The sequence below is a fragment of the Pipistrellus kuhlii genome, unplaced genomic scaffold, assembly GCF_014108245.1.
Source record: "Pipistrellus kuhlii isolate mPipKuh1 unplaced genomic scaffold, mPipKuh1.p scaffold_m20_p_2, whole genome shotgun sequence".
NCBI lineage: Eukaryota > Metazoa > Chordata > Mammalia > Chiroptera > Vespertilionidae > Pipistrellus > Pipistrellus kuhlii.
Genome location: NW_023425515.1, coordinates 176,978,568 through 176,996,848, shown reverse-complemented (window position 1 = coordinate 176,996,848; position 18,281 = coordinate 176,978,568). Strand labels below are relative to the sequence as shown.

Below are 18,281 nucleotides of genomic sequence, written 5' to 3'. Positions count from 1 at the left end.
CTCGCCTCTGGGACTGGCCGGCAGGAGCAGGACGGCAGCCTCTGTCCCCCCAAACTCCACACAGTCCGGCCTCCTCGGCTTCTTTTGTCCGGAACTTGTTAAAAATAACCACGATAACCATCGCTTCCACAGAGGGGGCGGGGCGGGGCGGGGCGGGCGGTCTGCGAGGCGGTCCCCGGGCTCTCGGCACCCTCCCCGAGGCTGACCCCGCAGCCCCGAGGCGGCGCCCGCTGACCCGCCCGACAGGCGGCTCCCCAGCCCCAGCAGTGCCTCTCGTACCCCACAGCGCGTCCGAATCCCAGGGGGGCGGGGGCAGAGGGAGGTGGCTTCTGGAACCTCTAGCTGTGCCTCCACCGCTTAGGCTGGGTGTCCCTCTGAGACCAGAAACCCAGCCACAGTGCCAGCCCCCCTCCCGGGACTTCCTCCCCACGCTGCTGGCCGATCTGCCCAGCCTCCCAGCAGAGCGAGCTGGGTCCCTGCCACGGGCCCCACGTGGCCAGCAGCTCCTCGAGAGCAGAGACCACATCTGACTCACGCCGCCTCCCTCTGACACCAGCTCCTCGCGGCCTTACTCAAAGCCTGGGCCAGCAGGGCGAGGTCCCGGGTTTGCAGACTGCAGTCAGGGCGCTGGCCCCGTTCCCCACCGCAGTGGGGGGGGGGGGGGGGGTAGTGCTGTCCGGGAACATCAGTCTGTCTCCCCATACCTGGCACGCCCACCCCGCAGCACCCTCACTCGGGCTGTTTCCTCTGCCTCGAAAGCCCTTGCTCCTACGGGGTTTCGCAAAGCACTCAACAGGAAATGGCTCGGGGTGGCTCCCAGAAGTGCCGTGAAATAGCGCCGGGTCATGGACAGAGGGATGCATCCCCTTTCCGGGTCTCTTTTAATTGGGGCGACTTTCGCCCATCTGCCTGGGGTAGTCCAGGCTGCACCTGTTGCCCTGATGTAATTATAGCACCTCTTCCCCCTCCATAACCTCCACACGGTCCCGGTGTGGATGATGAATTATGTGGCCGCCTTCCTTTTCGGCCTTCCTGGTGCATGAAGGATGAAGATTTGAACACCTCCCCCGCACACGCTGATTTCTCTGATAACCTGGGAGGAGGGACAAGCACCTCGCTAGAATTTGATTATGTCGTGGTTCACACGGTGGTTGTTTTTGGCTATTTTCTATTTCAAAGGAGTGGTGCACTTTTTCCATTTATGAAGTGACATTTCTTTTTAATAAAAAAGAATTTTAGTCAAAACCGGTTTGGCCCAGTGGATAGAGCATCGGCCTGTAGACTGAAAGGTCCCAGGTTCGATTCCGGGCAAGGGCGTGTACCTTGGTTGCGGGCACATCCCCAGTAGGGAGTGTGCAGGGGGACAGCTGATCGATGATTCTCTCTCATCGATGCTTCTAACTCTCTATCCCTCTACCTTCCTCTCTGTAAAAAGATATCAATAAAAATATATTGATATTAATATATTGATATATTAAAAAATAATAATTTTTAAAGCCTGTCAATTGAAGGGAAAATGTCACAAGCTAGCGCATTCCTAATCACTCCTCAAAACCCAACTCAGACTCACCTTCCTGAAGCTGCCTTCTCATCCCTTTGTGGTTTGATCCCTTCCTCTTCCTCTCCCCTGACATCAGCACACGTACATCATACCCACGACACTAAATGACAAGTCAGCTATGCAGTAAGGACAGACCATGTGCCAGGCCCTGTGCTAAGCGCGTACCCGCCTTCTCCTGCTTAACCCTGTCATTCTGTGGAACCGCTCTACCACCCCACCCCCGCCCACCCCCGCCCCCGTCCCGGGGGTGAAGAGACTTGCCCGCGGTCACACAGCTAATACGTGGTGGGGTCAGGAGTTGAAGCTGGGCTGGACGACTTCAGCCTGTGGCCTTGACCACAGGGTACACTAGTGGTCACTCTCCCCCCACCCAAGGGCAGAAGGGGTGTCCGGTCTACCTCGGACCTCATTCGGTCTGAGGCAGCCCGAGGCCCGGCACAGAGTGCATTCTGATAAAGACATGAAGACGTGTGTGATGCGCGGGCTGGGGCTCAGCCCCTGCTGAGATGTGCAGGGGGGATGGGATTGGGGGGGGGGGGTCTGTGCCCCACTCTCCATCCCTCCACAGAGCGCACAGAGCTCCAGCAGCACCGGTGGGGCTGGAGGGATCTCCCAGGAAGCGCCCTGCATGTGCGAGGTCTCCTCCACCCGCCCAGAGAGAGGCTCTGCCTCCCCCACGTCTGAGCCCAAAACAGGCAGGTCGGGCCCCACTTCCTGCCACCGGACCAGGCTGGCCAAGGGCAGGGCCTGAGTGTTGAGAGGAGAAAGGCCCATCCAGGACTGGGCAAGCCAGGTCAGAGGGGGCAGGGCTTGAGCTGTGCTGAGAAGGGTTCTGGACAAACAAGGGCAAAGGGCATTCCAGGTGAGGGAGACAGCCCGAGAAAAGGCAGGGAGGCCACAAAGCAGGACCCTGGTTGAAAGAGGAGAGAATTAGAGGGCAGGCTGGAAAGCAGGTGGCAGCAGGGTCTGGGGCGGGGCTAGAAGGCCAGGCTGAGGACAGTCCAAAGGACAGTCACTGGGGGCTGGGTCAGCGAAGTAACACACAGCAGCAGTGGCAGAAAGGGGATTTGAACCCGATCTTGCCTCCCTGGCAGGATGCTCAGGAGACCCCAGACCCACCCTGTGGCCATGACTTAGGAATGGAACCCAGACAATGGGGAGACCAGGGCGGGCGGGACAGGGCTCCTGGGGGAGGCGGGGAGTGTGGCAGAGGAGGGAGAGGGGTGGTAAGAGTAAAAGACACTCTCTTTCAGGGGTCACTCTGCACAGCTATCCATTGGCTGATGCCTCCTTAGCACAGGAGGGTGGGCGGGCAGGAGCTGCAGGCTGGTGGCCAGCCCCCCACCTCTCCCCGGAGCTGGGCTCGGCAGCTGGCACCACCTCTAAAACCCGCCTTCCTGCCCCGGCCTCTCCCAGCCTCCATGCCAATCCTCTCCCAAGCTCCTTCCTGCCTGCCTTCCCTTTCTTCCTCTCCCCCCACTTAACAGATTGCAGCAGCAAGATGGCACAAATTTATGGCTCAACTCACCAAAAATAACAAGAGATCTATCAAAGGCAGTTTGCGTGAAATTAACAGGCGCCTGTACCCTCTCGTCAAACGCACTCAGCTCTGAGGCAAGCCCTGGCACTCCGCTCCGCCACCCCTGCCAGTCCCGGGCCTCCCCGCTCTGCCAGGACCAACAGCCCCACCCCTCCTGGCCTTGCCACGGACCCTCTCGGGGTGTCCCAGAGGGGGGGAGCACAGCTCCTGGCCCCAGCCCCCGGCGAAGGAGCCCGGAGGAGGGTCCTGGCCTTCACCACCATCCCCACCAGTCTTGTTCTCAATCTGGCAGCTCCGTGTGCCAGCCGGTCCCCCTACAGTGGGTACACGTGTCCCGCTGGCCGGTGGGGAGGAGGTGAAGTGTGCAGACGGGGCCATGGGCTTGGCAAAGGCTGTGCTGCCACCAGCCCCTGAGTGCCCTGGGCCCTGATGACGTCACCGGCCCTCGGACACTCCCTGCCACGTGGACTAAACGGAGTCTTGCCCCAGAGTGGCAAAAGGGAGGGGCTGGCAGAGAGGAAGAGCCTCCTGTTTACCAGGGGGAGAGAGGGAGAGGCTGTGCCGCCCAGCTGTGAGCCCCCGCATGCTGTGTGAGCCCGCTCACGATGGCGGATGCCCATCCGTCCCTGCACCTCCCCGAAGGGCCTTCCTGCAGGCGAGCCCGCGGAGCAGCCTGGACACGTGCCAAGCAGGACAAGGGGCATAAACAGAGTCGGGCTTGGGGACAGCTGGGAGCCCCGGGCTCCCTGCTCGGAAAGGGTGCCAGGCCTCGTGTCCAAGGATGACCAGCATCCCACCTCCACCCATCCTCAGTCCCAGAGGCTGCGGCAGAGGCCGGGAGGATGGGGCCCTTCCTAGAACCAGTCCCCCCGCCCCCCGATCCCCAAAGACACCCTAGCTACCCACCAACCCCTGCTTCCGGCTCCGGCCAAGCCCAGCTGGCGGCTCCTGGCTCCCTGCTTCGCATGGCAGCCTGCCCAGATGGTGCCTGCCCAGGAGGGCAGAGCCGTGGTGCTCCCTCCACTACAGACCACTGGGCCGATGGGCCGCGGGGAGAGCCAGACAAAGGAACTCACCCTCCGCTGAGCAGGACGGAGGCCCCCGCAGAGTGACAGGCAGTGGACGCCAGGCAGGAGGAGCCATAAACCTCCTGATATATGCCTGGCACTCTCCACAGATGTTCGACAAAGAGGGGAAATTCAATTTCTTCCTGCAGGCACTAAATCCCAGGCCAGCCTCCAGGGCCTGCAACCTGCCCACGGCCTCGCTGTCACTGGGACAGCTTCATTGACCGCTGCGAAGAGACCACGCTGGCCCAGGATGGAGGCCGGAGCAAGGCCGGGGACACCTGCCACGGTTGGGCAGGATGCCAGATGTCTCCTGGGGGAGGCTGAGGAGCCCCTCCCCAAAAGGATTGTTGAGATAAACACACCCTGTTATTAATTCAGGGATATCTCCCCATGTCACGCACAAGAAATTGGTGCCAAAGAGGGGGTGTCTGCTCCAGGTAACAAAGGCGGTGCCCAATTCCATGACTCTGGCCTCCACAGCGGGGATGGGGATGGGGCCAGATCCGACTCCTCCAATACTCCAGGCAGCCCTCCCTCCAGCCTCCCTGCCTCCCTGCGGTCCTCTCTCCGTCCGATCCAAATGCCCCTTCTGACCTACATCCCTGTGTGACATCCTCACGATCGTCGGCCAACACCTATTGTCCCAAACGGGGAAACTGAGGCCCAGAGAGGGGAGGGAGCTTCCGTTAGTACCCGAGCTAAGCATCAAATCCCAGATCTGCCTCCCTCCCACCCAACTCCCTGCCAGGCCCCCGGCCAGGCCCCGGCCAGGACCGGTCAGCAGGCACGCAGGGGCCAGCTGAGGAGTTGGGAGCCTTGAAGCGGCGGGAAGAAGGACTGGCAGAGGGGAGCCGGAGTGGAAGCAGGAGCAGGCAGCACTCAAGGGCTCGGAGAGCTTCTGCCCAGTCAGCAGGAAGCTCGAGCAGCTGGAGGCCTCAGTCCCAGAAGACCTGGGCCCGGAGCGGGGGAGACAGCGGATGCGGGAGCTGAGCCAGCCCAGCCCTCCGAGGCGGCCTAGAAGCTCGGGCCCCTGCACCCAGGCAAATTCTTCTGCAGCTCCCTCTGCTCCGACCCCAGGGCCGCCACCGACCATCAGGGACCCCTGTGGGCAGGAACACAGCCCCGCTCCCTGCTACTCCGGCCTCCGGGCACACTTGTCAACTCGCCGTGCCAGCGCCTTCCACAGCCACTCCCGGCTCTGGGCCTTTGGACACGCTGCCCGCTCGGCCTGGAATGCCCTCACCACTCCTTCCTCTGGCTTGGCTCGCTTCCACCTGACCTTCAGATCACTGCTCCTGTTCGCCTCCTCCAGGAAGCCTTCCCTGACTGCCCTTTTGGGCAGTCCCCTTCCTGGGTTTATAACAATCACTGTCTGATCTGTGCCCCACCCCTTCCTCTACCAGACTGCAAACTCGCGAAGGGGGGCAGTGTAACCCTAAACCATTTTGATGACCCCAGCATCTAGACGAGGCTGGGCACAGAGGGGCCGTGGGTGAACAGCTATATGGACCTGCCAGGATGGGCACCAGCAGGCGGCACCATCCGTCCCCTGGACCCTGGCACCCCTCCCCCCGCAAGGCCCTGCTCAGACTCACCATATCTCATCTCAGTTGTGAACAGGTCATTGCTGCTCCCCGACGGCAAATCGGTCTCCGCAGAGGGGGGTGGGCCCCCGGGCACCAGGGCATTGGACAGGGTGTGGGTAGCAGGGGGGCCTACAGGGGTGGAGGTGGCAGGGCTGGCCCCGGCCTCCCCAGGGCAGCTGCAGCCCGGCTGGGCAAAGCCGCAGGCCCTGCCGGCAGCTCGGCCACACTCCTCACTCCAGCGGCAGAGCACCCCGCAGGTGAACTGGCTGGAGTTGTTGTTGTTGATGAGCAAGACCTCGACGAAACGGAAGGCCAGGGCTGTGGGTGCCAGCAGGCGCCGGGCCTCGGAGGGCTCCGCCGACAGGCACAGCTGCACGAAGTTCTTGTCGAAGTGCAGGAAGGTGAAGGGGCCGGAGCCCCCGCACAGCTCCAGCCCGGCCGCCTCCTCCGCCTCCTCCGGCCGCCCGGCCTCCAGCAGCTGCGCCGGCCGCCCCGCCGGGGCCGCGGCCCCCTCCTCCGAGCGCGGCCGCAGGCAGGTGAAGTTGACCAGGTAGTGGTCCAGGGGCAGCAGGCGGGGTGCAAAGTGGGTGCACACCTCCTCCTGGCGGTTGAAGCGCAGGTAGAGGGAGTACTTGGTGGGGTCGGGGTTCTCCAGCGTCCAGGAGCAGCCCGAGGCGATGGTCGGAAAGAGGTCCTGCAGCGAGAAGGCCCCGTAGAGCACGCCGGAGGCCAGGGCGGAGCAGGCGCTGGGGTCGGGGTCCAAGGCGGCGGCCAGGCGCAGGGACAGAATCACAGATAGTAAGAGGGGACAGGCTGGGGTCATCCTATGTCCCTCGCCCTGTGGAGAGAGACAGTGTCAGTGGCTCGAGGCACAGCCAGCGTGCGCTCTGAGTCTCCTGTGGCTAAGCTGCAGGCGGTGGGGCCTCGTGGGTAAGACCACCTGTGTGATCTCAGACAAGGGGCTTGGCCTCTCTGAGCCTCCGTTTCCCACCTACAGAATGAAGATGGGGAGACTGCCTGGAATCGCGTGTGCACGTGGGTATTCGTTGTTATTGTTCCTGTTATCCTGTGGGCCTCGGTCAGTCCCATCCACCACAAGCATCGCAGTTTGACAGTAGGATCCAGCCCCAGCCCCACCACCCAACTGGTATTCTCCAGAACCGCTGCTCCCAGGCACAGTGTGTCACGGGTAATCCAGCAGTAATTGTCAAAGTAGCAATGTTTGATGACTTGCTTTTTTATAAATCAAAGCGATTCAAGGTTATTCCCGGAACAAGGTCATTCTCACTGGCTCTACTGAGTGGGAGGAAAAAAGGGGGTGTGACCACCAGTGTGCCAGAGACAGCACACAACCTGAGCCATGCCCAGGGGAGGACAGCACACGTATGCACATCAACAGTATTGCTGCTGTGGGTTTCCTGGTGGAAACGAGCAGGAGTGGCATCTGCAAAATGGGTGCAATCATTCCCCACAAACCAATCTTCCCCTCCCATCGTGGGTTATCCCCCGACGCCTGGCTCAGGGCCTACTCCCCTCCCCCCACCCCCGTGAGGCCACCGTGCCACCTCCCTGCTCTTGGCTCCCACGACCCTGGCCTGAAAGTCCACACCACCCCATCCTGACCTCTGACCCTTGCCATTTCCCCAAGGCTGGCTCACATCTCATGAGTCTTCAGGGTCCTAGGAATGGAAACCAGAGTTTATGGATATCCATATTCACCCCTCCTGCCGGCCCACAATGCTGCCCTGAGGTGAGCTCCCAGCAAGTGTGAACATCCTCTCGGTGTAGGAGAGCCACAGGACCCAAGTCCAACCCGGACAGACACGCCAGGCAGCCCGGCCAGCGGGGACAAGCGCTGGTGACGGGACCCCTGCCGGGGCCCCGCCCACTGGCCAGGACACAGTCCCTGCCCACAGCCTGCTAGGCCCACTTCCAGCCCTGCCCCCGAGTCGATCCACACGCCTCCTCCTCCGTGTCCACAGCATAGCTCACCGCGCCGGATGGGCCCCTGGAGCCTGCTTGTTCCACATTAGAGGAAAAAGGATGAGGCTCTGAGAGGGGAGGCAGCCTGCTCCGGAGCACACGAGAGTGGCCGAGCTGGCGCTGGAGTTCAGGACCCACGGGCCCGGCGTGGGCTTCTCTCTCTCATCCACCCATAGCCTCCTGCCCGCTCCCCTTCCTCGCTCGGGCCTCAGGCCTGATGGACAAGCCGTGATCTCCGGGAGCTGGATCACAAACAGGAATATGCACTGGTATGGCTGGATTTGCCTAAGACAGAGCTGCTCCCCAGGGAGAGATTTCCCCTCAGCTGTTCAGGAGTTGTGGCTGGAGGTTGGGGGAGGGGGCAGGAATCAGAACCTCAGAATTCCCTTCCCCGTGGAGAAGGGAGCTCCTCGCTGCGCCAGATGCCACATGCTACCGTTCTGAGCCAGGCCCAAGCCCCGTCACACATTAGAGGGGTGGGGGCAGGCAAGCACCGGGCAGCCCCATTTCCTGGGGGGGGAGCCACCCCTCCTTCCTCTAGCAGGAGCCAGACAAGGCTGTGTCTCCACTGTCCCCCCAGAAAAAGGGACCAGACTCCTGGTCTTCCCCGCCCGGCATCATCCCTGTCCCAACTGTTCGGCCGCCCCCTGCAGCACCAGCAAAGCCAGCAGCCGATAATGATTGGCATCCGATCCCCCCCCCACTGCCCCCAATTATTTTTAAGCAGGCTGCAAAATTCAGGCCGTCGCTGGGGCTCAGCGGAGGGGAGGTGGGAACTCATTATAACTGGCCTCGCCTCCCCCACTTAGAGCAGGCGGGAAATCTTCCCACGCAGACACCAACACGCATGAGCGTGAACATCCCTGGACCCGACTGGCGTACACACAAAAGCAGGGATGCATATTCAGACAGGTGACCACAGGTGTTCTGCGTGTACAAAGATCCACATGCATGCACATAGCTGAGTGTAGGCCACTGATGTGGGGACTCACATGCACACGGGACTGTGCACCTTCACATGTATGAGGGTATAAAGAGCCAAACGTCTGTTCACAGAGGCAGAGATGCAACGTACTCTCCAGTGGGCACACACACACAGGTACTGGGTTCTCTGAGGCTCCGGAGAGGACAGCTACGTGTCAGGCAGGAGCTGACCTGCTGCCTCTTCCTGTTCCTTGAAGCCTCTTGGGTCCCCGCTGCTACCTACCCCATCGTCCCAGCTCCCCCACCTCCAGGGCCGCGGCTGCGCCCTCCTCCACAGTCCCGACCCCCAAGAGGCACCAGGCCCACATCCTTCAGAGCCACAGTGTGGCTTCTCCGGGACTGAGGCACCTCTTAACCCGCCCCAACCCCTCCCCGACGCAGTCTCCTTCAGACACCCCTTCACACCATTTCCAGAATTTCACCTCGCTGTTCCTGGTGGGCATATGACTTCTTAGGGGCCCCTCTTCATATCCCTCTCCACACACAAAATAGTGCAAGGACCCCAATTCCAGGCGAGGTCAGAGAGAGCCCCCCTGGGCCGGGACCTGGCCTCACAGGCGCCTACGTCGTTATTAGCCATGACTGGCCGCCCTGAGCATGGATCCCTGCCCTCCGGGTGGCACGCACCTTCTCCTTCAGCCTCAGAGGCCAGCACAGGGAGAGGGCTCACAGTTCCCGCCCCTCCCGCCCTCCTCCTCCTCAGAACCTCACAAACTCTCCCCTCCTTCCTGCTGAGGTCAACTGCTGCCTCTGGGAAGAAGGTTCTCTGGGTGGAACCACCATTTGCCACCTGTGAGCCCACAGCCCTCCATGCACAGGAACTAACTCAACAGGGAAAGGCAATGAGGTCAGCTCTGAGGGAGCACTTCGTGGAGAGAATAACCAAAGGCCTCCCTCTCCCTCAGGACCTCCATGGGCTGAGGTGGGTGAGTGGCTGGAGGGAGTGAGCTCAGCCTCTGGGACCCCCACCCCCTAGCCCCACCCTCCTCGGGCTAACTTCACGGCAGACAGGCCGCCTCCCAGCAAACCTAGGATTCCCATCCTCTGCCCAAGCACACCCAGGCCCCCAGCCAGGCTCCGGGACCCTACAGGCCTGCCCAGCCTCGGGCTTCCCTTCTGCACCAAAGAGGGAGTCAGTGGCAGGAAGGACCAAGACAGGAGTCGGGGTGGGTGGGCAGCAGAGCGGCGGGGTGGGGCACCTCAAGTCAAGGATTGGGTCTCTAGAGACCCCCAGGATCGACCCTTTTCCGCCCGGCCCGCTAGGAACAGGGGAAGCTGGCTGGCCGGATCCCGGAGCCTTGCCCGCGGTGGGAGGAGGGGCGCGGCGGGGCGTTAGACTGTGGGATATACCCATCCGGCAGCTCCGATCCGCCCGCATGTCCCTCACCCTCCACCTCCCCGGTGCTCGCCGCGCGGGCAGAGACCCCCCCAGTCCGGCCGCTGAGTCCCCTGCCCACGCACCTGGGGGCGGGGAACCTGGAGAGGGAGACCGGGAGGGGCGGGACCTCAAGGGCCCCCTCTCCTTGAGCTCTGGCAATGCAGGAGGGAGTACACCCTCCATCAGGCCTCGGAGCTGATGGGCAAAGCTGGAGGGAGCGGGCGAATCGCCCCCCAGGCAGCCCCTCCCTCCAAACCCGCAGGGAGTCGCCCCATCTCTCTCGCGAGGGTCTCTCTGTCCCCGAGGGGGGCTCCTGGGGGCCCCAGCCCGTCGCAAGGAGGGGGTGCGGGCCGGCCCCGGTCCCCCAGGGCGGAGCCGCGTGGGCGGCGGGGGAGGGGGCGGTGACTCAGCCGCCCTCCGCCCGCCCGCCTCCCCGGAACTTTGCAGCAGCTGGAGCCGCCGTTGCTACAGGAACCGAGAGCTTTTGTTCCCCAATGTCAGGGCTGCCGGGCAGGAGGGAGGCCGCCCCTCTCAGGGGGGACCCAGGCCCGGCCACGCCGCCCGCAGGACGGCCAGCCAAACAGCACATCGGAGCCCTGCGCTCACGCCAAAGCCCGGCTTCTTGCAAGTCTTGGGGCCCTCGGGTCAGGGGGCCCCCTAACTCTGATCCGGAGTGCTAACTGCCCTGGAAAGTTACCGATGCCCCTGACCTGTGCTCCGTGTGCTGCTCTGTGGCTGATTTCCCCCGCCCCCCCCCCGCCCCCACAACAGGCAGCCTGTCTTTGGGGACCTTGACTTGGGTTTCTTTGTATTTGTCTCACCTCCCAGCCTCCGCACCTGAACAAGGACCCCAGCAACCCTGAGCAGCGCTGAGCCCTGAGCAGCGCTGAGCCCTGAGCGGCCCAGGCGGTGCTAAAGGACGGATGAGAAAGTGGGGACACCAGTCCGGGCTCCCTGGACCCATTTGGGGGGGCTGAGGTGTTTGCTGGCTTCCTTAGCCCGGGGGCTGTAGTGAAGTCACTAGGACCTATTTATTCTGCATTTCTCCTCTGGGATTAGGAGCGGGGCAGAGAGGGGCCTGACCTTGGCCTTGAAGAGAAACAGCCCAGCACACCTCTTATCGTGGAGCATTATCAGGTGCCAGACCCTCCAGACAAACAGTCTAACTCCATTCTCTCAGCAACTACACGAGGCAGTTACCATGGACTGGCCCGTTTTATAGAAGGCCAGCTGAGGCTCAGAGAGGTTGTGCAGCTTGCCTAGGTCACACACCTTTGGGACACGGGTCCTCCGGCCAAGAGCTGAGCTCCTAACTACGTCCTCGCTGCATTACCTGGGGGTGGAAGGGAGGGAAGAGGGCAGAGTCCAGTCAGGACCTCACTTTGTTGTCTACCCGGACCTTGTCCTTCCTAAAGAGTGTGGGAGGAGGGAGCGGGCGGGGGGAGTGGGTTGTGCAGACAAGGGGAAGAGGAACAGAGAAGGAAGAAGAGGGGGAAATCTCTGTCTATCTTGGTCCAGGGGAGACCTTTCTCATGATTCCACCACCACCCTGTGGAGTCCACACGAACCCCCACCGCTGTGGCAGCGTGGGGGACACTCCCCAGGCGGCTGCTGGTCCAGGGGACCAGGTGGATGCCCCCACTGCCTACCCCATGCCCAAACAAGACAGAGTCCACCTGTGCCCGCACCTCCCGCCTGGTGGGGACTGCCCTCGGGTAGACAGATAGAGGCTCCCTGGGGACAACTGCCCCAGCCCAGCCCAGCCCATCTCGCATCCAGGGGCCAGTCCTGCTGCAGGTCTGTGCTCAAGGGACCCCTGAATTGCTACTGGGACGAGCCTTCTCCTCCACCCCACCCACCCCACCCCCCAAAGTGCACGGCCTAAAGGACCAGGGGAGCACAAGGGAGCACCCAGCCTCGCCCAGCCGCCTCCCCACAGGGACTCCCCAGCGCTCCTCCCGCAGCCGCCGCCGCCGCTGCTGCTGCTCAGGCTGCGGAAATTTGGGGTTGCCGGCGGCTCACGGGAAAGGGGGTGGTGGGTCCAGGGCGGCGGGCAGGGGGCGCCAGAGGACGTCCCGGGGCCCTGGTCGGCAGCTGGCAAGACAGGCTGGCAGGCGGGCAGTATCTCCGGGCCCGGGAGCCCCTCCCCCCGGGTCCCCCAGCGCCAGACCCTTCGCCCGGCTCTCCACCCGCCGGGGGAGGACTTCGCTGGGACCCGGCCGACTGCGGGAGCGGCCGCAACTTCAAACCTGCAGCCCCTCCCGCGCCACCGTGCCGCCCCCGGGGCTGCGGGAGGGGGCGTTTGGTCCCTGGCTCTGTGCCCCGGGGTGGGAGGAGAGGCACGGAGGGTGGACGGACAGACAGACTCCAGCCAAAGATGGACCCAGGAGCCAGGGACGCAGGGCCCGTGGAGATCCCGGCTGGAGAGGAGGGGGCTCCGAGCAGACGCGGGGGACGCGGCCCCGGGTCAGGCTGGGGGGGAGGGGGCCTGCAGCAGAGACGGGCGAGGGGCGGCGGGACACCGGACAGATGGGGGGGGGGGGGTGAGGGACAATTGGACAGAATAAGAGGGGAAGCATGGCCGGTACGGATGCGGTGCAGATGGGGACAGAGACGAAATGGAGGAGAGGAGCGGGGTCCGGCGTCCAGACGGGGAGGGGGGACTAACGGGGTGACATAACCGAGCTGTAGGATGGACAGGGGTTTCCAATGAAGGTGGGGGGTTGTAATGAAGATGCGGGCGCACCGCCCGGATCCCCGCAGAGATGGGGAGAGACTGGAGACAGCGATGGGGTACGGTCTGGTCAGGATGGGGGGGGCGCTTTAGCAAAGATGGGCCAGGGGGAGGGGACGGGAAAGGGGCTCGGCAGAGATCCAGGGACCTCGGGCTCAGGCTGTAAGTTCTCAGAGAGAGGGGAGCGGTGGGTGGGCGCCGGATGGAGTCCGTTCGGGCAGGGGCGAAGCCGGCAGAGCTGGGGAGGGGGGCGCCCCGCGTCCGGCCGGTGCGGGAACTCCGGACCCCCGCGGGGAGGGTGGCCTCGGGGTCAGGGCCGGGGCCGAGCACTCACCTGGGCGCCGTCAGCAGCGGGAGCGGGGGCCGGCGCGGGCGGGGGCGGCCCAGGGGCACAAGTTTGCCATCCCTACGGCGGGGCCGGGCCGGGCGCGGGCGGCTCGCGGCGCCGCGCGGAGGCCGAGGCTCCCGGTCCGCGGAGCGGCGGGTGCAGAACAGGCGCCGCGGAGCCGCGCGGGGCGGGCGGGCGCCGGGCCAGGCGCGGGCTCCCGCCGCCGCCCCCACCCCCGGCCCCGCTCCCCGCCCGGATCGCCGGCCGCGTCTCGCGCCGCCTCCTAGGTGCGGGCGGCGGCCGCAGCCCCGGACGCTGGAAGCCGGTGCCGCATCCTCCTCGGTCCCCGGGAGCCGCCGCCGCTGTCTCCGCCGCCACCGCCTCCGCCTCCGCCGCCGCCGCCGCCGCCGCCGAACCGGGCCGGCTCCTCCGGCTCCTCCGGCTGCTCCGGCCGCTGCCCGCAGCGCGCGCCAGGCCGAGTGACGGCCGAGGCGGGACGCGGCGCCTGCGCGGCCGGACCCGGGAGGGGGCGCCGGGAGCCGCGGGGGAAGGGGCGGGGGGCGGGGGGCGGGGGCGACGTACGCCGCCTCCTGTTCCGGGGGGAGCAGCGCCAGCCGAGCCGAGCCGAGCCGAGCGCGCCCTCCCCTCCCCTCCCCGCCCCGAGCCCCAGGCGCCGGCGCGGGAGAAGCCCCGGGTAAGCCCCCGCCCCGCCCAGGGCCTCCCCAGCCGGCGGAATGAGGCGATCCGCGGCGCCCCTCCAGCGACACCCCTCTAGGCTCCAGGCATCGGCATCGCAGGCAGCCCGGGTCTCAGGGGCCCTGGGGACTGGAGCGTTTGCTCCCCCTCCGTCCCCGCCCCCGTGTGCATTGCAAATTGCATGTCCGGGTGCATGCAGGTGCCACTCGTGTGCGCTGAACTTTGCATATGCTTATGCATACAGGTGCCTTACGTGTGCACTGCCATGTTCCCCGGCTCTGTGCATGCAGCTGCTACACGCATGCACGGTGTGTTTACATAGGCTCAGGTCCTAGATTCATGTTGCCTGTCATTGTATGTAGAGATGCTATTTGTGTGCACGCTCACAAGGGCCACACGTGTGCTGAGTGCTTTCTGTGAGTCAGTTGTATGGAGGAGCCACATAGGTACACACTGCAGTGTGGTATGCTCGGTGCATACTGGGGTGTAAACTCTGCAATGTTGCATGTCCCTAGGCGTGGGGATGCTACACGTCTGCAGTGTGTTACATGTTTTCCAGACTGCCTTGTCTATTCCCATGAGCACCTTTCCCTGTGCCAGGGGCGCTCCCCATCTTGCCTGTTTGTGTAAAAACAGCTAGAAATGTGCAGACCCGCCCCCTCCCCAGCCTGGCACGGTGCCCAGGGACAGTTGGGTTGGGCCGGAGGCCGCATGGTACAGGCAGCACCCAGGAAAATGCCTGTGGCTCCGGGCCTTGGTCGGGTGGTTTGTGGCCTGGGCGTGTTGCCACCAGGAAGATGGGCAGACCAGGGACACACCACGTTGACCAAAGACATACTAATCGGATGTCTCTGGTCAGAGGATGAGCCAGCGGGGAGGCCACTCTGCAGTGAGGGTGAGCTGGGACCTGCTTTGTAAAGGTTCTCTGGCCGGGAAAGGACCAAAGAAGTCTCGATCCGCCCAATCCCAACCCCACTTCTCCGCGGAAGCCCCTTGCGCTGTCTCCCTGGAGACGGGGGCTGGAGGAGAAGACTCCCCCTCTCCCAGGGCAGGACCAGGAAGAGGCAGAAAGAAAAGCCCCTTGTTTCCTCCCCGAGGCCCTCCCCCCCACCCAGCAGCCTCAGGGACATTTGTTGTGAATGATTGTGAGAGATTATCGACTTTAATGGAAGGAGGTAATAAGGGGCGATGAAGGAATATCACCCGTCACCTTAAGGGGATTTATGAGGCTGTGTGAGGCAGGGAGGAGGGCCGGCACCTTCCCTTTCCGGGCGTGAGCCCAGGGAGGCCCGGGCGTGAGCCCAGGGAGGCCCGGGCCCAGCGCCGGCAGGCAGGGCGCCTGCGTCCTTCAGGGACCCTCAAACACGCCCCGGGTCTCTGGGTTCGAGGCTCAGCCCCTGTTGTGAAAGCCAAGCTGGGCAGCTTGCTATCTGCTTGGCATGTTGAGAGCCACCCCTCGGGCAGGGAAGATGCCAGGCCTCCTTGCTTGGGCACTGTGAGGGGCAATGCGGTTGCTGGGGTCAAGGCCTTGATGTGGTGGGCAAAGGTGGGGAGAATGGCCGAGACAGGGGGTACCCACAAGGATGTAGGAGCAGGCCCTCTGCAGCCTCCAGAACGCTATCCTACAGAGCTCTGGCCCCTTCCACTCCTAGGGAGCTGCCTCCCTCTTCATGAATATTCATGACAGCATACTAGAGATCCAGAGCCCAGACAAACTCGGCTGGTCGCTGGCAGATGTGCTGCAGCTGGATCCCTGAGGCCCTCCCCCTTCCCCCTAGCATGCAGCTGGGTGTGAGGTAATCAGAGGGGCTGAGTCCAGAGAGATAGCAGCATTGTGTCTGTTTCTCTGTTCCTTGCTAGACCTTTGATTTCTTGACCCCATTCTTTCAGCCACAAAAAAAAAAAAAAAAAAAAAAAAAGTATGCCCTAGGAAAGACAGGTGGTCAGACGGAGGGAAGGACTGACAGATAGCACCTCCTACCAGGGGCTCGCGGTGGCAGAGTGAGATCGGCAGGGCAGGAGGGCCATGGGAGCTGGGTGGAGAGAGCAGGGCCTCCTAGGGATTGTGCAGAAGCAGGCTAGACTAGGGCAGCCCTCTGGAACCCCTCCCAACCAACCGTGCACCCCACATCGGAACTTCCCCACCTCCTTTCCCAGGAGCCCCTGCCCTTCCAGACTCACTCTGGTGAGGGTGCCACCCAGGAGGACTCAGAGTAATTACAAATTGTTTCCGTATTCAAATCCGGCTGGTTGAAGAAAAATTACTTTTCCAACAGCCTGGACCGGGGGATGGGGGTGTGTGAAAAGAGCAAGTCTTAGCCCCCGGAGGGGCCTCCGGGAGCCTGGAGCAGAGCCTGGGCGCGGGAAAGGGCACCAGCCTGAGCTGAGCACAAAGGGCTGGGCAGGTGGTGGGACATCCCTCCACCTGCCCCCTCCCGCACAGACTGGGCAAAGGACAATGACCCCAGCCTGTCCCCGCATTGGGACCCCTGGGACGCCTCTGGCGGGTGGGAGGGGCCTAACCCCACAGGGCAAGTGGAAGTCAGGCTCTCTCCTGTGCCCTGGCACGGCCATGCGAGCTGATCCTGAGCAAGTCCCTTTAGCTTCCTGAGCCTCTGTTTCCCTCTGTGACATGGTACAAATGATCTCACCCGGGTTTTACCGCTGGCTTCAGTGAGATAAAAGAGATGGATTAGCAACAGTTACACCTCTGAAAGAGGTCTTTTTAAATTGTTATTATTACTAGAGGCCCAGTGCACAAAATTCGTGCACGGGAGGGGGGTTCCCTCAGCCCAGCCTGTGCCCTCTCAGGTAGGGTCTCTAGGCCTGGCCAGTGATCAGGGCCTATCAGGGTTTTCCTTCCCCCGGCTGCCAGCAAATGGCCCCGCCGCCGCCGCCACTGCTTGCCATCTGTACAGCACTGCCCCCCCCCCGCCCCCCCTTCGAACCCGCAGCCACCAGGTCACCTCCCTCTGCAGGCAACAGGCATGGAGTGCCATCGCTTGTCTGCAGGGTGATGTGGGTTGATGTGTGTGTGGCCCCTCCCCCCCCCCCCCCCCCCCCCCCCCCGCCAATCCATCACATCACACTCGCTTGGCTGGCCTGGCGCCAGTGCATGTCTTAGTGTGGTCGTCCAGAAGGTCGTCCAGACAGGACGGTCATTCTGCCGTTCAGTCATTCAGTCGCTTTGCATATTATGCTTTTATTATTATAGAAGATTGTTAAATCCTCATCCAAGGACATCTCTCCCATTGATTTTTAGAGAGAAGGGAAGGGAGAAAGAGGCAGAGAGAAACATCGATTGGTTGCCTCCTGCACGCACCCTGACAGGGGCCAAAACTCCAACCCGCCACCGGGGTGTGTGCCCTGTTGGGGATCAAACGCACGACCCTTCTTCCGTGTGCGGGACGGCGCTCCCATGGCCTGAGCCACACCAGCCAGGGCTGAAATTATTTTTTATTAGCAATGAATTCGTGTTTTTGTTAGCAGTAACAGCCACCAGGGGCCCAGTCTGGAGGCAGCACAGATGTCAGTGGGACAGCTCAGGGGAGGACGGGAGGTCAGAGAGGGGAGCAACCCCAGCCTTCCCCGCCTGACCTCGGCTCTGCCTCCCACCGGGCCAGCCGCCGCCATGCTTCATTGCCCTTTAAACAGATGAGAAAATGTTCTTTTCTGCCCAGTGATTTATTTTGCCCAAAGCCTGAGGTTTTCTTCTGGCTGGTGGGACATAAGAGCGCCCCTCCCTCAATCCCTGCCCTCCACTGCCGCTCAGCCAGGCACCCACCCACCCAGAATTCTGTGCTCAAAGATCTCCTTCCGGCCCCCCACTCCCACCGCAGGCACCTCTCAGGAGCTCCCAACCTGTCTCCAAAGACACCCAATGTGTGTAACGGTCTTCTTCCAGGGTCTGTCACAGAGCTCAGATGACAGACCCTCACTGCTCTGATGTCATGGATGCGGGGGGGTGGGAGGGACTTTCTGGAAAAGGCGGGCTGTCCTTCTGTGCCCGGGGAAGTCCTACCTGTCTAGCTCCCCTCCTTCCTGCTGCAGACGCCGGGAAGGGCAGCCCAGGCCAGGTGTCTGTCACTTCCTGGTGATGTGGATCAGGGAGAGAAGCGAGGCTTCTCGCTGCCCGCCTGGATCTTCCCCGAAGGTCAGTCCCTGCGTTCTCTGTCCCGGTCCCTAGGGCGAAGGATGGAGAAGACCCTTAAGGTCCGGAGTGATCTTAACATACACGGCCTTGTACTGGAGGGTGGGCAGAAGAGCCTGGCACTGAAAAGGTGTCTTTAGTCATTCAATTTAAAAAAATATTGAGATATGTACACATATAATACCTTAATAAAAACATTGAGTGTTTACTATTGTTCTAAGCACTGGGATCGAGGCCATCAGCAAATCCCGCGCTTCTATCTCCTCAAGCA

At 62.9% G+C, this 18,281-nt stretch overlaps 1 protein-coding gene across 11 annotated transcripts in view; it reads right to left on the bottom strand.

The window, feature by feature from the left end:
- The window catches only part of ADGRB2 (adhesion G protein-coupled receptor B2), a 37,378-nt gene extending 23,843 nt beyond the window's left edge, over positions 1 to 13,535 (bottom strand). For 7 of the 11 annotated variants that reach the window (XM_045584928.1, XM_036446231.2, XM_045584929.1 and 4 more), the window contains exons 1-2: positions 13,171 to 13,535; positions 5,767 to 6,595 (exon numbers count right to left, since the gene is read on the bottom strand). In XM_045584928.1, the coding sequence (XP_045440884.1) occupies positions 5,767 to 6,580 (814 nt within the window). In that variant the 5' untranslated portion in view covers positions 6,581 to 6,595; positions 13,171 to 13,535. Of the gene's footprint in view, positions 1 to 5,766; positions 6,596 to 13,170 lie in introns of those variants that run through there. The other 4 variants (XM_045584931.1, XM_036446228.2, XM_036446237.2 and 1 more) reach the window with 1 other exon arrangement.
- Positions 13,536 to 18,281: the final 4,746 nt, after the last annotated feature.